The sequence below is a fragment of the Malus sylvestris genome, chromosome 6 (genome assembly GCF_916048215.2).
Source record: "Malus sylvestris chromosome 6, drMalSylv7.2, whole genome shotgun sequence".
Lineage (NCBI taxonomy): Eukaryota > Viridiplantae > Streptophyta > Magnoliopsida > Rosales > Rosaceae > Malus > Malus sylvestris.
Genome location: NC_062265.1, coordinates 22024086 through 22042740, shown reverse-complemented (window position 1 = coordinate 22042740; position 18655 = coordinate 22024086). Strand labels below are relative to the sequence as shown.

General features: G+C 40.9%; 1 protein-coding gene across 2 annotated transcripts; it reads left to right on the top strand.

Annotated features, from left to right (window-relative positions):
- The first annotated feature begins 15966 nt into the window (after nt 1-15966).
- Nucleotides 15967-18142, top strand: LOC126624993 (probable membrane-associated kinase regulator 2). Of its 2 annotated transcripts, none has more exons than XM_050294062.1 (2): nt 15967-17468; nt 17702-18142. In XM_050294062.1, the coding sequence occupies exons 1-2, from the start codon at nt 16166-16168 to the stop codon at nt 17809-17811; spliced, it is 1413 nt and encodes a 470-aa protein (XP_050150019.1). In that variant the 5' UTR covers nt 15967-16165; the 3' UTR covers nt 17812-18142. The 2 variants fall into 2 exon arrangements, with proteins under 2 accessions (XP_050150019.1, XP_050150020.1); XM_050294063.1 differs by having other exon boundaries at nt 15975-17468; nt 17732-18142.
- Nucleotides 18143-18655: the final 513 nt, after the last annotated feature.

The following is an 18655-nucleotide window of genomic DNA, read 5'->3' as shown; positions in this document are numbered from 1 at the left end:
CAAAAAAGGGATATATATACAACCCTAATTACATAGTCCTAATTACATAAGGAAACAAACTTTACATTCCTAAAGGAAACCTCATATATTATCTTATGACTCACGCTAACACTCCCCCTCAAGTTGGTGCATAGATATCACACATGCCCAACTTGACGAGTGAGTCATTAAACTTTCGACTACATACTGCATGAGTAAGAACATCTGCAAGTTGCTCCTCGGCAGTCACACACGGGAGAGAGACAATTTTCCCTTCGAGTTTCTCCTTGATAAAATGTTTGTCAACCTCCACGTGCTTAGTCCTATCATGTTGCACTGGGTTGTCTGCTATATCTCTTGCAGACTTGTTATCACAATATAATTTCATAGCATCATTTGGCTTGAACCCAAGCTCCCAAAGAAGCTTCCGCAACCAAAGAATCTCACACAGCCCGTGTGCCATACCTCTGTACTCAGCTTCAGCTGATGATCGTGAGACCACTTTCTGCTTCTTACTACGCCAAGTAACTAAATTCCCTCCAACAAAAGTAAAATATCCAGATGTTGATCGCCTATCAGTTACATCACCAGCCCAATCTGCATCAGTAAAACCTTCAATTCTCAGATGTCCGTGTCTCCCATATAATACTCTTTTTCCCGGTGCAGACTTCAAATATGCTAAAATATGCATGACTGCGGCCATATGGTCTGTACTCGGTGAGTGCATGAACTGACTCACAACACTAACGGCATAAGCAATGTCTGGACGAGTATGAGCCAAATAAATCAGTCTTCCTACAAGTCTCTGATGCCTTTATCAACCGGTACCTGATCTGGATATATGCCCAGATGATGCTTCTCAACAATAGGGGTATCTACCGGTTTACACCCTAGCATACCAGTTTCCTTCAACAAGTCCAACACATATTTACGCTGAGACAAGAAAATACCTCTGGATGAACGGGCAACTTCAACTACCAGAAAATATTTTAAGTCTCCCAAGTTCTTCATTTCGAATTATGCCGCAAGGTTTATCTGCAACCTAGATATTTCATCAGAGTCATCCCTTGTAATAATCATGTCATCTACATAGATAATCAAAGAAGTTACTTTACTCAATCTACGCTTCACAAACAGCGTATGATCGGAATGACACTGACAATATCCATTCTTCTTCATGGCTTGTGTGAACCTGTCAAACCATGCACGAAGAGACTGCTTAAGTCCATAAAGTGACTTACGCAATCGACAAACCCCCGTATTCCTACCTGCGTCATATCCAGGCGGAAAGACCATATATACTTATTGCTCCAAATTCCCATGAAGGAAAGCATTCTTCACATCGAACTGCTTTAGGGGCCAATCCAGGTTTGCAACTAAAGAGATAAGTACACGTACCGTATTCATTTTGGCTACCAGAGAGAATGTCTCCTGATAGTCTACACCATATGTCTGAGTATATCCTTTTGCTACCAACCTTGCTTTGTATATGTCTATGGACCCGTCAGCCCTGTATTTGATTGTAAACACCCAGCGGCATCCAACCGGCTTCTTCCCGTTAGGTAGCTCTACTACTTCCCAAGTTTTATTTTTCTGTAGAGCCATCATTTCTTCATCCATTGCTCTCACCCACTTTGGATCTTTTAGAGCTTCCTCCACTTGAGTTGGAACTTTAATGGACTCTATGTTATTCACCAGAGCCTTGCGTTCAGGTGCAAGGTTCTTACAGGATACGTAGTTGGCGATTGGATACCTCACCTTCCCTTCTGGAGAAAATCTGTCAGGTGGCACACCTCGATTTTGTCTTGGTGGCAACTTATATGTACTAACAATATTATTTGAATTAGTTGTATAATCATCTATTGTACTTACCTCAGGTATATTCAGAGAAGATACATTGGACGGCATTGTGAAGCTAGAGAGAGGGTAAACTGCTACTAAATTCACCACTGGTATCGGTAACACTGAGCTGTTCTTGTTCAATACTGGTCTCAGCACAATCTGGCCGTTCTTGTTCAATAATGGTCTCGGCACAATCTGGCCGTTCCTGATTGTTCCCTTCGGCAACAACTTGCTGCAGTGCAACAGCACTGATTTCATTACTCTCGGCAATCACAGATTGTGGCCTGTCGCCTTCTTCAGCATCATTAGACTCGGGGTGACCACTCATATCTCCCCCTAAATCACAATCCAACCAACCTAGATCACCCACAGTCTCACTCTCCCCCTGGTGATCTGAAGTGGACGGGGAAGAAGTATAAAAATACTCGGATTCAGAAAATGTAACATCCATAGTCACATACATATGGCGGGTTCCAGGATGATAACATCGATAACCCTTTTGGTGGGTGGAAAAACCTACAAAGACACACCGAAGAGCACATGGATCAAGCTTACTACGATGTATTTTTTGGATATGAACATACACCACGCAACCAAACACACGAGGCGTGAGTGTGTTGGTGGACACCACAGGGACATGTTTACTGAGCACTTGAAGTGGTGTTTGAAATGCCACAACACGGGATGGCATACGGTTTATGAGGTAGATAGCATAAGTGACCACTTCAGGCCAAAAACACTAAGGTACAGAGGCACCGAGGATCAATGCACGAGCAGTTTCCAAGATATGACGGTTTTTCCTTTCTGCAACCCCATTTTGTTGTGGAGTGTAGGGACACGTCGTTTCGTGGACAATCCCATGAGTACCAAGGAACTGAGACAACTCAGAATTAATATATTCACCTCCATTATCATAGCGGAGAACTTTAATAATAGAGGAATATTGTGTCTTGATCATCTGACAGAAAGACTGAAACACCATAGCAACATAACTCTTATGTTTAATCACATATAACCAGGTCATACGGGTGCAATCATCCATAAAGGTGACAAACCATTTAATTCCAGAAGCCACACTAACAAGGGAGGGACCCCAAACATCAGAATGCACAAGGTCAAACGGAAACACACTTTTATTCATACTTGAAGGAAACGAAACACGATGGCTTTTAGCAAGAATACATACTTCACAATGTAAGTCTGATTCATTTATTCCATGAAATAAACTAGGCAACAAACGCCGTAAATAACCAAAAGAAGCATGGCCTAAACGGCGATGCATCATCCATACGTCATTTAACGTACTAGCAGTAGACGTTCAAACCGCATCAGCTCTTCCCGGAACAACATCATCCACATAATACAACCCCTCTCTCTTAGTGCCCCGCCCAATGATCTCCTTGGTCTGAATATCCTGAAGCAGACAAAAAATGGATATATTAATACAACATAATCCAACTGTTCCGTGACTTGCGGTATAGATAGTAGGTGATGAGATAAAGATGGAACAAATAAGCAGTGGTGCAAAGAGAGAGATGGTGTGAGACACACGGTGCCTGCTCCATTAACCGAAGCAGTAGTACCATTAGCCGTCTCCACACATGTTCTACGGGGCTTGGTCATGTACTGAAACAAATTCTTATCATAGGTCATATGATCCGTTGCACCAGAGTCTAGAATCCAACCTGTATGATGAGCAATGTCGGAGGCTAAGAGAACACGGCCTACAGTACTTGTATTCGACGATGGTTCACCAACAGTCATACGATTCAACAACGACTGACTTGGCTCACCAGATTGCACCTCGGCTCCTGTGATATTGCTCGGTGTGGCAGCAGCAAAGGCTGCCGGTCCACCATTAGAGCTATTATTCCCACGGTCTTTTGCCCGCAACCGTTTCTTCAACTCCGGAAACCACTCGGGTACTCTATGCTTCGCAAAGCATGTATCTTCAGTATGGCGTGTTTGACTGCAGAAAGTACATTTTAAATTATCTTTGTTTTCCAGGGTGAATGGACGGGAATTTAAAGATAAATTTGACAAACCTCCAGAAGAAAGACTAGCAGGAGGCCATGACACCATAGCAGCTGCAGATCCTCCTCCTAGGCTGCCAACATTACTTCCACCCATCATAGTGGCGTGACGTTGAGCTTCACGCCTAACCATAGAGAACACCTCCTCAACAGACGGAAGAGGCTGAGTTCGTAAGATGTCACTACGAACCTTATCAAAAATATCATCCAAGCCTGCCAGGAAGGCATACACTCGGTCCAATTGGACCTTCTCTCGCAGCGTCTTCAAATCTTGAGCACACTCCATCTTAATCGACCTTCGTTGATCCAACTCCTGCCACACAGATTTTAGATCAGCATAGTACACTCCCACTGGACGTCCTTCCTGACGAAGTCGAAACGACTTAACCTTCAACTCATAAATTTGAAAGATATCAGAACCATCATAGTATGTTCGAGCAACCTCCTCCTATACTTCTTTGGCGGTACAAAGGTGAATGAAAAAACTCATGATAGCCGGCTCCATGGAATTAATCACCCATCCCTTCACAATAGTGTTCCCAGTCTCCCATGTCTCAAACCCGATACTATCTTCACTTGGTTCCTTTATGCTCCCTGACACAAACCTCTTCTTACCACGTCCTGCAATATGCATCTCCAATACTTTGGACCAAAGTGGGTAGTTCGATCCGTTAAGTTTTACTGCACTCGGCACTGCCGAGGCATCATTCTGGATTATCACCGAGTTCAACGCAAAATTATTGGCAGGACCACCACCGACTCCAGGCTTCTGCCCCGAGCCCCCATCTTCTACGTTCACCATCTTTCTTCACTGCAACACACAGCAGTACCGATACAACAAGGGCCGAAAGCGCACAGCCCTTGCAGAATCACACAGCAGCAGCAGCGCACGATGAGAGTTTTTCTTACTAGGGTTACGTTACCAGGCTCTTGATACCAAGTAGAAATATACGGTAGGAATAATTCTTATTATTATTCACAAACAAAAAAGGGATATATATACAACCCTAATTACATAGTCCTAATTACATAAGGAAACAAACTTTACATTCCTAAAGAAAACCTCCTATATTATCTTATGACTCACGCTAACATTGTCATCCTCACTTTAGCTAAGTCATAGGCTAAAGTCACTTTCCATGGCTTGTCATTCACCTTACATCAACCTTACTTTCCATAGTTTGTCATTCACCTTACATCAACATTTCCATAACTTGTCATTTACCTTACATCAACATTTCTTAGTTGTTTGTAAAAGGTTCTTTACTTGTAATTTGGTTTTTGCTTTTCCACTTGTTAGGGCAGATTTTAAGGATTGTGTTTGTGTAGTTATCCTACAATCTATTGTAGCTTTCTTTTGGCTCTCTATAAGAGTTGTCTTCACTCTCTTGTAACATTCATAATGAAATATAAAACAAATATTGAAACCAAAACTCAACAAATACTTTTAAAATTAAAACCAAATAAACATAAAGATGTATTTGGTAATGTAATAGAAAAAAAAAATTCTCAGATGCACTCTTTATAACTACATACTTTTTCTATGAGAAAAAGTCGATGAAAAGGAGGTTAGATGAAATATAAATCAATTTCGCTTCAGATACTGCAACAAATGGAGATACGACAATTCTTTCTAGACATCGGGTATGCTAGGAAGATACCAATGATTGCAACCTTGATCCCGACTTTCTTGAATTTCTTCCATATATCATATATGGTTGGATGACCATGGATTTTGAACACAAGATAATAGTTTCCATCTGCTTTATGATGTTCTGCAATTTTATTCTTCTCGGAGTAAGAAAAGCTCAAATTTTGGAGCGGTCGAGTTGCTTTCTTACAACTCCCACCAGAATTCTGACCTCCCCTGTTCTATGAGTTACAAATTAATAAGAAACTGACTTGCACAAGTTTGATATTACCAACTCCCCTCGCAACGTCGCACTTTGAACAATGATGTAGAGGAGATCTATTCATGTTTTGGCTTTTCTGTACGAATGGGTTTTGAATTTTGAGAGTATTTAGGTCTATTCACATAAATTTTCTGTTATATTTGAAAGTTTTTATAAAAAGTAACATTAATGAAATTAGGTGTTAAATTTTTACTATTAATGATAAATACTCGTACTAGGGTGGGTGGGGAAGGCTCTTGCAGAAAGAATTAAAACTTCTAAAATTGATAAAATAGATTATAGTATATAATGAACATAATTAGTAACATTTAGGATATAGTAAGTACAGTCCGTAAAAAATACAAACAAGTATTATCTGGTAATTTTGTTGAAAATTGACAATAGAAAATTCCATTCGAATAGAATACAAGTTAGAGTTTGGTTATAATAATCTGTACCACTCAATAACATAAATTTTATGCAAGATTTAAACGTGAAAATGATTTATTAAATTCTTATATAAAATATCTAAATGTGTTGCAGTCATATTTAGAATATGAATGTGATTATGTAAATCCTAATATATATGAGAATGTATCTTATATTCCTATTATGAGTAGATTACCTATTAAATGTTTTACATATCCTACTACTATAAATAAGGGCATAATGGGGTGAATCAAACACACCTCACAATTAAATCACTTTTTCTTCTCCCTCAATATTGCCGGCCCCCTCTCTCTCTTTAAACCCTAGATCGGTCAATCAAATAGGCCTACAACACATTATCAGCACGCACTTGCCAGAACCTGAGGAATTTACGAATCGTAGGAGAAGGCTATCATCCACCAAATTCAAAGGCTTATTCGTTTTCTGCTAATCATGTAAAATAAAAGAAGACATTTGAAACGTCCATGAAGCATGAAAATATTCCCCATGATGCATGAACCACTCTATGTTTATATTTTTCTTTTGATATATATATATATATATATATATATATATATATTTGTTTCATGCATCACATAATTAAATTGTTATGTGGAATATGTGAGTCAATGTATAAAATTAAATTAGAAGCAATTTTAGGGTTTCCTAAACCCTAAGGGATTTTTGAAAAAAAAGGAATGGGATATGGTACGACACACCACCGCATAATCACTATGGACATGGTGCGGCACACCCACCACACCATCATTATGCACGCAAGAACTAGGCCTTGCCCTGGACTTCACCTAGGCAGGGCCTGAAGCCCCGAGCCTATTTGCTACATTGGCCAGCGTCACAGCTTTGTCCTCCACGCCAACCCACAAGGCTGGGCTTGGTCTCTGCAGCCCGCACACATGTAGCCAGCCCCTTTTATGGCTGTGCTCCGCATTCCTACGCCTAAAACCCTCAGGCCAGCAATGCACTGGACCTGTTCGTGCCCTACCCTTCGGCCCACAACGAAACCTAGCTACGACTAGGGTTTCTCCCTGAACCCATGGCCCGCAGCCACCTGAGCTCTTTTTTTGTTCACGGCACCTAACCCATTCTTTGGGCTATGCTATATTTTCGATCCAATAACATTACTTAGCTTCTACAATCGACCCAGTATGGCCTGATTTATTGAATTAATTAAAAGTGACATGTAGTCCATTAATCTGATAATGAATCCAAAATTATTGACCTAAAGATCACTTTTGGACATTAACGATTCAATAATTTATTTTTATACTTTGAACCGTCACATACTTTCGTAGTAACGAAGCTCTCACACTTGAATTCTTGAAGAACCTCAAATCCACTATATTCAAATTAGTATATTGCATTTTGTGTTTCTTACAGGAACCTCTCATTATGAACTAATTGTTCATAAAACTAAATTGAACCTGTAGTTTGAAATATAGTGCCTTTGAAACCCAAAGTTTTCATTCAAAACATACCACTTGAAACCTGTAGTTTTCATGCATAAATTAAACCAATACATGTCTATAGAACCTGTATGTTCTACGATGTATGTCTATGGCTTACCATATGACTACTCACGTTTTCCCCTCTGTTTTAGGGACATGTTGAACTTAAACAAGCTCGATTTCTCTGTTCTGGAAGAAACTATCTGAAGTGGGTTCAAGACGTGAAGCTTCATCTGACTGCAAATGGCATTAGAGCCACCATCAAAGCACCTATTGCTGACGAACCTGTTGACGAAGCTCAAAAGTCTACTGCAATGATCTTCATTCGAAGGCACATCCATGATGCACTGCAGACTGAGTATCTCTCTAAGGAGGACCTACACACCCTGTGGCTTGCTCTGGCCGATAGTTTCGATCATCAAAAAGACATATACTTGCCTGAAGCAAGACACAACTGGCATCATCTTCGCTTTTAAGACTTTAAGTCTGTGAATAAATACAACTCTGAAGTTTGTAGAATTCGTTCACTGTTGAAATTCTACAAGGTGGAACTAACTGAATTAGATCTTTTGGAGGAAACCTATTCCATATTCCATGACACACCCCGACCCAGAGGATCAAGGCGTGCTGGCCGTCACATGAGTGTGATGTAACCAAGAGTGCGACACGGAAGCAAGACAATAACATACAAGAAGGAATTCAAACCAACTCTTGCAGAACAACCTACTAGAATGACAAGACGAGTTAAGATAAACACATAAATTCAGAGCATAGGTTTAAGTGCAGTCAAGTAGGACTAAAGTAAAAGTACATCACCCTCAGGTGAGTCCTACATGTCAAGAGTCTGTCAGAAAGCCGGAATAAGACCTCGAGAGCCACCAACCGCTAACTAGAACCTGGAGGGGCGGAAAACAAAATGAATGGGTCAGTAAAACCAAATAGTTTTCCAAAACAGTTCATTAAAAACAATTATAACCCCTCACCGTAAAAACCTGTATACCTTCCCAGAAAATAGTATATATACATATATATATACGCAACATCAAACTCAACTCAATTTCATCAACATAATATCTCAATAATGACATGTCATGCCCAAAATATGATCAGAATACATCAATATCAATCAGGTGAATGATAAATCAACCGGAGACCCTACAATGGTCCTGTACGGCTAATTCTAAAGCTCAACATCCAATCCAACCGGAGTCACCTCGGTGATCTGTACGGTTCAACTCTGCACGTTACTCAGAACTACATATAGTAGTCTGTACGATGACAGGTGTATAAATACGCTCTAGTGCTTCTCTCATCAATCATCAGCGCGCATAACTAAGGTCACCCACTAGTCGGAATCACATCTAGTGATCTGTACGACTAGCATGTCGGAACCCTCACATGGTCTGTACGACATCCACCTACTTGGATCCAAGACGAGCGTGCGGTGTGGTGAATAACAATAAGCACTATCACCTAGGTGCAGGTCATGAGCTTTCAATGCAATCCATGATAAATAACTCAGCTGAAAATAAATAAACGCACCTGAGCGTCCACCGCGTCATTTCACATATATAAATGTTAATTATCAAACTAAATATCTCAACAGTTTCATGCATGGCAAATAGATTCATAATTTTCACATAAACGAATTTTCTGGGAAAAACAGTTGTATATAGGTAAATACGAAATCAAAACTGCCCACTCACTGATAAGTCGAGGGGTCGTAACCCCCGTGGCGTCCCTGGATGCGCTCGTCCTTGGGATACGTGTCACCTATATGCGAAACAACTATAAAAACGTTAATTTTAAACACATCACCAATAATTCGAAATAACTTCTCATACGATGCTCAAATTAGGTATATGAATATACCACATCGACCTACTCGACGTCACGGACGTCGCATAATTTTTAGAAAAATTTTTGGAAGTCCCACGCGCCCCTACGCACCGTGGGTGGCACGGGTCCACGCGCCCCCCACGTGCATCTTCTTCCTCTTTGGCTCGCCGGACTGGTTTTTCTGGCGGCCGGTTTCCGGCGAGTTTTAAAACTCTTCGTTCTCCTTCATTTTTCACCCATTTTCTTCGTATTTTATATCAAATTGAAGCCCCAAACATGTAGAATCACGATAGACTAGTTTAAGGCTCTAAAAATTAAGAAATCTCACCGGGAAAATTCTAAGAAATTCGGCCAAACTTGAACCACGTGATCCCGACGTCCAAATCCTTCAAACGAAGTACTCCGAGCCTCCTTGGGACCTCACTAAGCTGACCACAAGCTTAGAATTCCCTGAAAATCAACATTTTACGTTCGCATAAATAGTGACCAAAAATGGAGGTTCGGGTTTCACGTGATTCCGAGGGTTTCACTTCCTAAAACTAGTACCATTCAACTTAAAATGACTCAATGATGAAGATGCATACCTTGGTTGCCTCGATCCGTCGAGTTTTAGGGATTTTTAGGGGTATCCGTACGTGAGGGGTGTGTAGAGAGAGAGGGAGTCGGGATGGAGGAGAGAGAGAGAGCCACGGAATAGAGATAAGGAAATGTGAGGGTGTAGGGGTCCAAAGTCAATCCACACCATCCATTTCTAATTCCCTAACCAAACAACAATCCAACCTTTCAATATTCTTATCTAACTTAAATAATATTTCCAATAGGTTAGGGAAAATATGAAATATCTAAAACATGTCTCACACACACCTTAGCAACGACAAGGGTATTTTCGTCATTTCATACTCTCGATATGAAAATCTCGGGACGGGCTGTGACATTCCATGCCACCAATATTGTCTTGCAGAAACAATATATGGCACAAAAATTCACCAAGTTTTCGGATTTGATCTTTGTTTTACTTCTCGCTAAAAAGCAGAACCAGCTTTTAATGAAGAATCATTTAGCTTAACCCACTAGCTCGAACGCCGTGCCTGAAGCGCATGGGACTTATTCTAGCAACTATAAATGACGAAAGAATCGTTGTGGCTGTGGCAATGGCCCGCAAGCCCAACCAAGGGCCCAAGGTCAACAACGTGCTGCACCTGAGGGAAGAAATGTGACCCAGCGACGTCCACCACTCGCCTCTAAAGCCCCAAACTTCAAGAACAAGTGCAAAGCTCTCGTTCATCCCGTTCTACTAAACTGAACATGTGTTATTGTTGTGGATCAAGGGATCATTGGTCACGGGTATGCTGAGCTTCCCTTGAGGCTATTGCCAAGTATCATTCCCGTCGTAAGTCTAACTTTGCACATGTGGATCATCCGAAAGATGCAACTACATCAATGGAGATATCAAATTTTCAGGAGGCATCAGCGCCGATGGATGAATAAATTAGACATGTTTTTAGGGTATTTACCCCTAGTGACCGAACCCATTAGGAGTGGCCAGCCCTACCCCCTATTTTTCTAGGTTTATGGTTTAATCTTGAACAATTTTTCTAAGTATTTGGAATAATTTGTTTTGAATTATGGATATTATTTTCTCGAATTGCTTAATTGAATGAATGGACTTATATTTATACATGTGACAAATTCAATCAATTTATTTCTAGGTATGTTTAGTGGGGAAGTTAGTTGTTTGGCAGATAGTGTAACCACGCCCATCTTGCGTGAATAACACTATTTTACTAACTTAATACCCAAGAAAGCTCATTTGACAACTCTCTTAGGCTCATCCAACCTAATTGAAGGATATAGAAATGCATGTATCATGTTGTTTAATGGTACAATCTTGACCATTAAGGAGGCACTCTATTCTCCACGTTCCGGAAGAACGTTGCTGAGTTTTAGAGATAGTTAAGATAATCAATATCATATTGAAACCATTGAAGATAATGGTTCTGAATTTCTTTGTATCACTTCATATGAATATGACCATAAGCGTATTCACGAGATGTTGGAACGTCTACCAAGTGGGTTATACATCACACTTTGTTGCTTTGGCATGACCGTTTGGGACATCCTGGACGTGACATGATGCGCCATATCCTCAAATCTTCACACGGGCATAAGTTGAATTCTTACGTTGGACTCTCGCCATGCAAAGTGTACTCTTTAGGGAAGTTAAATACTCAACCCTCATATACAAAGATTATTCACGACCCCCCTAAGTTTCTTTAGAGGATTCAAGGGGACATTTGTGGACTTATCCAACCAATATGCGGACCATTTAGATACTTTATGGTGTTGGTTGATGCATCGACATAATGGTCACATGTTTGCTTATTGTCCACACTCAACGCCGCGTTTACTAAACTCCTAGCTCAAATCATTAAGCTAAGGGCTCACCACCTTGATTATCTGATTAAGTCGATTCAACTAGATAACGCTAGAGAGTTTACGTCACAGACTTTTGACGATTATTGCATGTCAGTAGGGATTGATGTGGAACATCTTGCACCCCATGTTCACACCCAAAACAGCTTGGCAGAAGCTTTCATAAAGCGTCTTTAATTGATAGCTCGGACTTTGGTTATGAGAACCAAATTGCCGATATCTGCCTAGGGCTATACAATATTGCACGCAGCTATGTTGGTCCGCTTGAGGCCTACCGCTACTCAACCACATTCATTGTTACAGTTGGTCACTGGATACGAGTCTGATGTCTCGCATTTACGGGTGTTTGGGTGCACCATTTATGTGCCAATAATGTCGCCGTTACGTACCAAAATGGGTCCTCAGAGAAAAATGGGAATTTATGTCAGTTATGATTCACCATCAATTGTTTGCTATTTAGAATCTTTTGACATAAGATCTTTTTACCGCATGTTTTGCAGATTGTCACTTTGATGAGACAACCTTCCTGTCTTAGGGGGAGATAAGCATGCTAACGTTCATGTAGAACGCTGCAAATTGTCATGGTATGCTCCCACTATATCTCATTTAGATCCCCATACTGCCTAGTCTGAAACTGAGGTGCGACGAATTGTAGATCTTTAAAACATTGCTCAAAGCATGCCATATTCTTTTAATAATCTAGCAAAAGTGACAAGATCACATATACCCGCTACAAACACACCTGCAAAGATAGATGTACCCCGTGTATGTCAACAACCCGTCTGGGAAGGCCGGACAGTCCTCGAAGGTGGGGAGGCCGCACTCTTCATGCGGCAAGGTACATTGGCGACTAGCCAATCATCTACTTCGACCCTGAAGCGTGGCAGACCCCTTGGTTCAAAGGATTCACAACCCAGAAGAAGAAAATGGCACCAATTAGTGACCCTAGTTTGAATCTGACCATTGCTCACTCATCCATTCCAACACATGAGGTTATTCTAGATTATGGTGATGCTTCAGATAAAACATGCTGACCTCCCGAGAATCGTGAGATTTCGGTCCACTACACAGTATTGGTGAGGTTTAGAATAAGAATGAGATGATCGTCGACGATACATTCATGTACTCAGTAGCTACTGATATTATGCGATTACATTGAACAATGTTCTGTCGATGAATGCCGACGTAGAACTGATTGGTTAAAATGGAAACAAGCAATTCAGGCCAAACTTAATTCGCTAGCGAAACGTAAGGTGTTCGGACCTATCATTCCTACACCACTACGCGTGAAGCCTGTTGGCTACAAGTGGGTTTTCGTGAGGAAACATAATGAGAAGAATGAAATAGTGCAATACAAAGCACGCCTCGTAGCGCAAGGCTTCTCTCAGCGCCCTGGGATTGATTACGAGGAGACGTATTCCCCCTTAATGGACGTTATAACATTCCGCTACCTAATCAGTTTGGTAGTTTCCGAAAAACTAAATATGCAGCTTATGGACGTGGTAACTGCGTATCTCTATGGGGATCTAGATACAGAAATTTACATGAAAGTTCCAGAATGACTTTTATTGACTGGTTCAAATAGTTCTAGACCACGGAAAACTTTCTCAATTAAGTTGAGGAGGTCACTTTACAAATTGAAACAATCCAGGCGGATGTGGTATAACCGTCTGAGTGAATATTTGACAAGTCAAGGTTATGTGAACAACGAATTATGCCCATAGGTGTTCATATAGAAGTCACATTCCGGATTTGCAATCGCTGCAGTTTATGTCGATGACATGAACCTCATTGAGACTCCCGTAGAGCTTGAGGAAATTGTTGTACACTTGAAATCAAAATTTGAGATGAAAGATTTTGGGAAAACTTGATATTGTCTTGGCCTAGAGATCAAGAATTGTTCAGATGGAATCTTAGTACATCAATTGAACTACACCCAAAAGGTGTTGCGTCGTTTTAATGATGATAAAACGAAGCCTTCGAGTACACTTATGGTCGTTCGGACTCTAGATGCTAAACGAGATCCCTTCCGTCCAAAGGAGGACGAGGAAGATATTTTGGAATCCAAAGTTCCTAACCTAAGTGCAATTGGGGCTTTATTATATTTGGTTCATTGCACTAGACTTGACATCTTCTTCGCTGTGAATCTTTTGGCAAGATACAGCAATGCGCCCACACGCATGCATTGGAATGGTGTTAAAGACATTTTTCGCTACCTCAAGGGTACAACGGATTTGGGATTGTTCTATACCCACAAATCTTCGAGTGTTGCCGCCCTTTATAATCCTCGGATTGATTCTTGCCTTGTTGGTTATGCAGATGATGGGTATCTGTCTGACCCACATAGAGCACGTTCTCAAACGGGTTATGTCTTTACCATTGGAGACACCGCTATATCTTGGAGGTCTACCAAGCAAACACTAGTTGTGACTTCGTTAAACCATGCTGAGATTCTCACCCTGCTTGAAGCATTGCGTGAGTGCTTTTAGCTGAGAGAAGTTATGGGACATATTCGAAGCACTAGTGGTCTTACATCAGTCGTTGACCTTCCTACGATGATCTTTGAAGATAATGCGGCATGTATCGAGCAGTTGAATAAGGGATACATCAAGGGAGACAACACCAAGCACATAGCGTCGAAGTTCTTTTACTCACACCAGCTACAACAACATTAGAACATTAAAGTCAAGCAAATCCGTTCCCAAGACAACCTGGCCGATCTCTTCACCAAGTCATTGCCCAAGTCTACTTTTCAAAAGTTCGTTCAAGGAATCGATATGCATAAATTATTTGAGTTGAATCACTTGTAGTTCTCTTATTTAGAAGTTTTGTCTAACTCATGGAGAGTATCTAGAAGCATACTCATTTGATCTTAATGTACTATTTTTCCTACGATTAGGAGCATTTTTCCCACTGGGTTTTTGCTACCTAACGAGGTTTTAATGAGGTACCCATCATGGGATGATCATACTCCGTTAAGTTCACTACTTTCGTCTAGTTTAACGTTTGTTTTAAACATTATGCATACTTCTCACTTTTCTTCTTAATCTATGGATTTTTCCTATGCCTTGGGTTTTACTATAGCGAAGTTTTGTGAGTTTTACTACAAATACATACTTCACTTAAATTTGAGACTCGTGACCACCCGTTGTGCCGATGACTTCATCAACTATTATACCTTATCTGCTGAAGATCTGATGCGATGATTTGTTGAGTATTTACACACTCAAGAGGGAGTGTTGCAGTCATATTTAGAATAGGAATGTGATTGTGTAAATCCTAATAGATATGAGAATGTATCTTATATTCGTATTAAGAGTAGATTACCTATTAAATGTTGTAATCGTAAAAGGAAAGGTTTTTACCTATCATACTACTATAAATAAAGGCACAATGAGGTGAATCAAACACACTTCACAATTAAATCACTCTCTCTTCTCCCTCAATATTGTCAGCCCCTCTCTCTCTAAACCTTAGATCGTTCAATCAAATAGGCCTACAATAAAATATTAATTTCACAAACTACTCAAGAAGAACACGTATCTTAGAAGAAAAATTGCAAATTAAGATGGAAAATTAGTAGTAAATTGTTCACAACTCTCAAACTTGTGAATAAAAAATTTTAAATTCGATTCTCACTTGATAAAGTAAATTTAAACTACATTAAGATAGATAATCATTGTTTAAAAAAATTGAAAGTGTGAGAGTAGGAAAATAGGTCGTATAGGAGAAATTTATTATTGTGACGGGAACACAGGTGATACATAATATATTTTTATGTATATGGTGAGAAATTTTATATTTTAAATTATTAATATTTTAACACATATATTTTACTATTTATATAATAACACATAATGTACAATCTCGAAACACGAACATTTTAAAAAACCTCTCGTCGTATAGATGCTGTAGTGTACTCTCCCTCTATTAATTCGTCTCTGTCGCTATTATTATCTTTACTGGGACGCGACTGTTCTCCCTCACATGACTGCCCTGCACTGCCCTGCAAGGCCCGTATTCACTACAAACAAATTAACCCTACCCCGTCGTCTCTCTCTCTCTGACACTTTTACGGTTTCACCCCTCTCTCTCTCTCTCTCTCTACCCATCACTTGCATTTTCAGTAGCGGTACTACTCTCTTTGCAAACCCATTCTTCTACGCAAACCCCTGCCTTTTCCCTCTCCTTTTTTCTCTCTCTTTTTAGTCAGTATACCCACTCCTTCTGCCTTATACTGGCTCTCCCAACCATGGAAGCTTTCAGCTTGCTCAAGTACTGGCGAGGCGGTGGTGCTGTGTATGGCACCCCCCTTCCTAATTGCCCCGACACTCCTGATTCTGCTAAAATGCGCACCCCCACCACCACTTCACCCACCACCACGATCCTCACCGCCGTCGCCCAAAATGACGACGAAGACACCGACGACGACGACGGCCCTTTCTTCGACTTGGAGTTTGCCGTCCCTGACGAAGATGAAGCGGCCGCCGCCCAAACCCACCAGCCCTGTGGAAACGGAGATTGTACGGACGACAGCGACGAGGAGGCCCGACTAGAAGACGACGACGGCGATGACGAGTCTGACGATTGTGATGATGGAGAGGGGGAGTTCAACTTCACTGTCTCTTCCGGGTCGAGCCAGGACCGTACGGACGACCCGAATCTGACTCTCTCTCCCTCCGACGACTTGTTCTTCAAAGGGAAGCTTGTGCCCATCGAGCCGTCGTTGATTGAGTTCAACCCATCTGAAGAATCCAACTCCAAGCCCCAATTCGCCGGCTCATTGTTGAAATCGGCCACCAAGTTTCGTGTTTTCATGCTGGGTTTGAAGAAATCGAAGTCGAATTCAAACGCGTCGGAAAAACCAGAGAAAACGGAGCCGCCGGCTGTGGGGTCCGTTGCGGCGGTTTCGAAAGAAGCGCCGCAAAAAACCCAGGAAAAACCACCGGAAGAGGAACCGCCGCAAAAGCAGAAACAGCAGGGGAAGCTTTTCACGGTGAAATTCAAGGTGGAGGAGGTCCCCATTGTGTCTTTGTTTACAAGAGACAATAGCTCGAGAATCTCTACAGCTAAAAAGTCTCAGACGACGACCCAGGAGAAGCCGACGCCGATAAACGCTTCTGAAGAATCGGCTTCTGAGGAAAAGCGCTTTTCCAAAGAGGTAATGCAAAAGTATTTGAAAATGGTTAAGCCGCTCTACGTTCGCGTTTCAAAGAGGTACGGCGAGAAGCTTAGACTGTCTGGGCAGCTCAGCTTGAACGGCTCAACAGCGGCGCCGGCTGCGGCTGAGAAGACCCAACCGGGAGCAGAAGTGTCGGAGCCCCCGCCGGCGACTGCGAGCAATGCGAAGAGTGGTCAGAAACAGGGGAATATCCCGGCTGGGCTGAGAGTGGTCTGCAAGCACTTGGGGAAGAGTCGGTCGGCTTCTTCCGCCGTAGCCGCGGCTCCATCGGGCGCCGTGGTCACTCAGAGGAGGGATGATTCGCTGCTTCAGCAGCAGGACGGAATCCAAAGCGCCATCCTGCATTGCAAGCGTTCCTTCAATGCCTCCCGAGGTACTTTATATTAATTTTTAATTATTTTAGAACATTAATATTATAATTCTAAAAATTTCGTTTTACATTCTAAATTTTTTATATTTAGGAAGAAAAATATATTTATAAGAAATGTAAAGTGATATTTTTACAAGACGAATAATACTTTATTTTATTTATCATTATTTCCTTTTGTTTATAATTAATTTGACCAATTTAATTTTAATTTTTTGTCTTTATTTATTTCGGGTAAGATTCGGACACTAACCTACTGTCTCGGTCAGTGAGCGATCCCTCGAACGAAAAAGAGTCAGTTGAGATGTCACGCAAGTCGTCGGATCAAGGCGCAGGAGGTGTGCTTTAACGGCCGAGATCTTTTTCCGCATGCTTTTTTGGCGGGAAATGGGGGGGAGTGGTCAAGTCAATGTTGCTGTTTGTTAATCATGCTCAAATCAAAGAAGGCCAAAAGGGGCAGTGGCCAGGTTTTCTTGTTAATTATTGTAAATTGCTTTTAGAAAAAGCCAGAATATGGAGGAGTAGGAGATGTCTGTAGAAACTAGTAATTTTGTGTTTTGCAAGTTCTATGAGCTTTAGCTTAATTTTGGGTTAGTGATAATTAATCACAAAACCCAAGTCATTCTGTTAATATTGTAGCCTAATCTTTTTGTGATATGCATTATAATATCGTAGCCTAATCTTTTTATGGGTATTGATAAACAGTTTTGACTCAAAACTTTTGAGGAATGTTACATTTGTCACATGTGTGTATCGTTATTTGTATTATGTTTCTTGTAGACATAAAGTTTGTCAAAGCATGTGGATCTCATTTTTATTAAAAAGATGATACAAATAAAAAAGGTCGTACCCAGTGCACAATGTTCCCGCTTTATAATTATATAAATATGAGGTAGCCGTAACATTTTTGATATTTTTTGTATTTTTACATTTAACCTGAAGTTAATCTAAAGTAATAAGGGATTCGAAATTAGACGCATAAAATAAGCGTATCCTTTATTGACGTATAAAATTTATATAATGACGTATAAAATTTTCTTCACTCATGGGATTGCTTTTTGGTCCAAATGGTGTACTGGAATTCGTGAAGGTTGTGGTGACGTTGAGGCGGCCAATAAATCAGTGTTTTCCTGATGGCAAATAAGTTGGGGAGATTGAATTTGTCTCCTTTTGGCAGAGGTCGGACCCACAAA

Bases quoted from the DNA above. Each gene is read 5' to 3' on its own strand.
- LOC126624993 (XM_050294062.1), top strand. From the start codon at position 16,166: ATGGAAGCTTTCAGCTTGCTCAAGTACTGGCGAGGCGGTGGTGCTGTG. The intron at 17,469-17,701 runs GTACTTTATATT...ATTTCGGGTAAG, and splicing joins TTCCTTCAATGCCTCCCGAG to ATTCGGACACTAACCTACTG.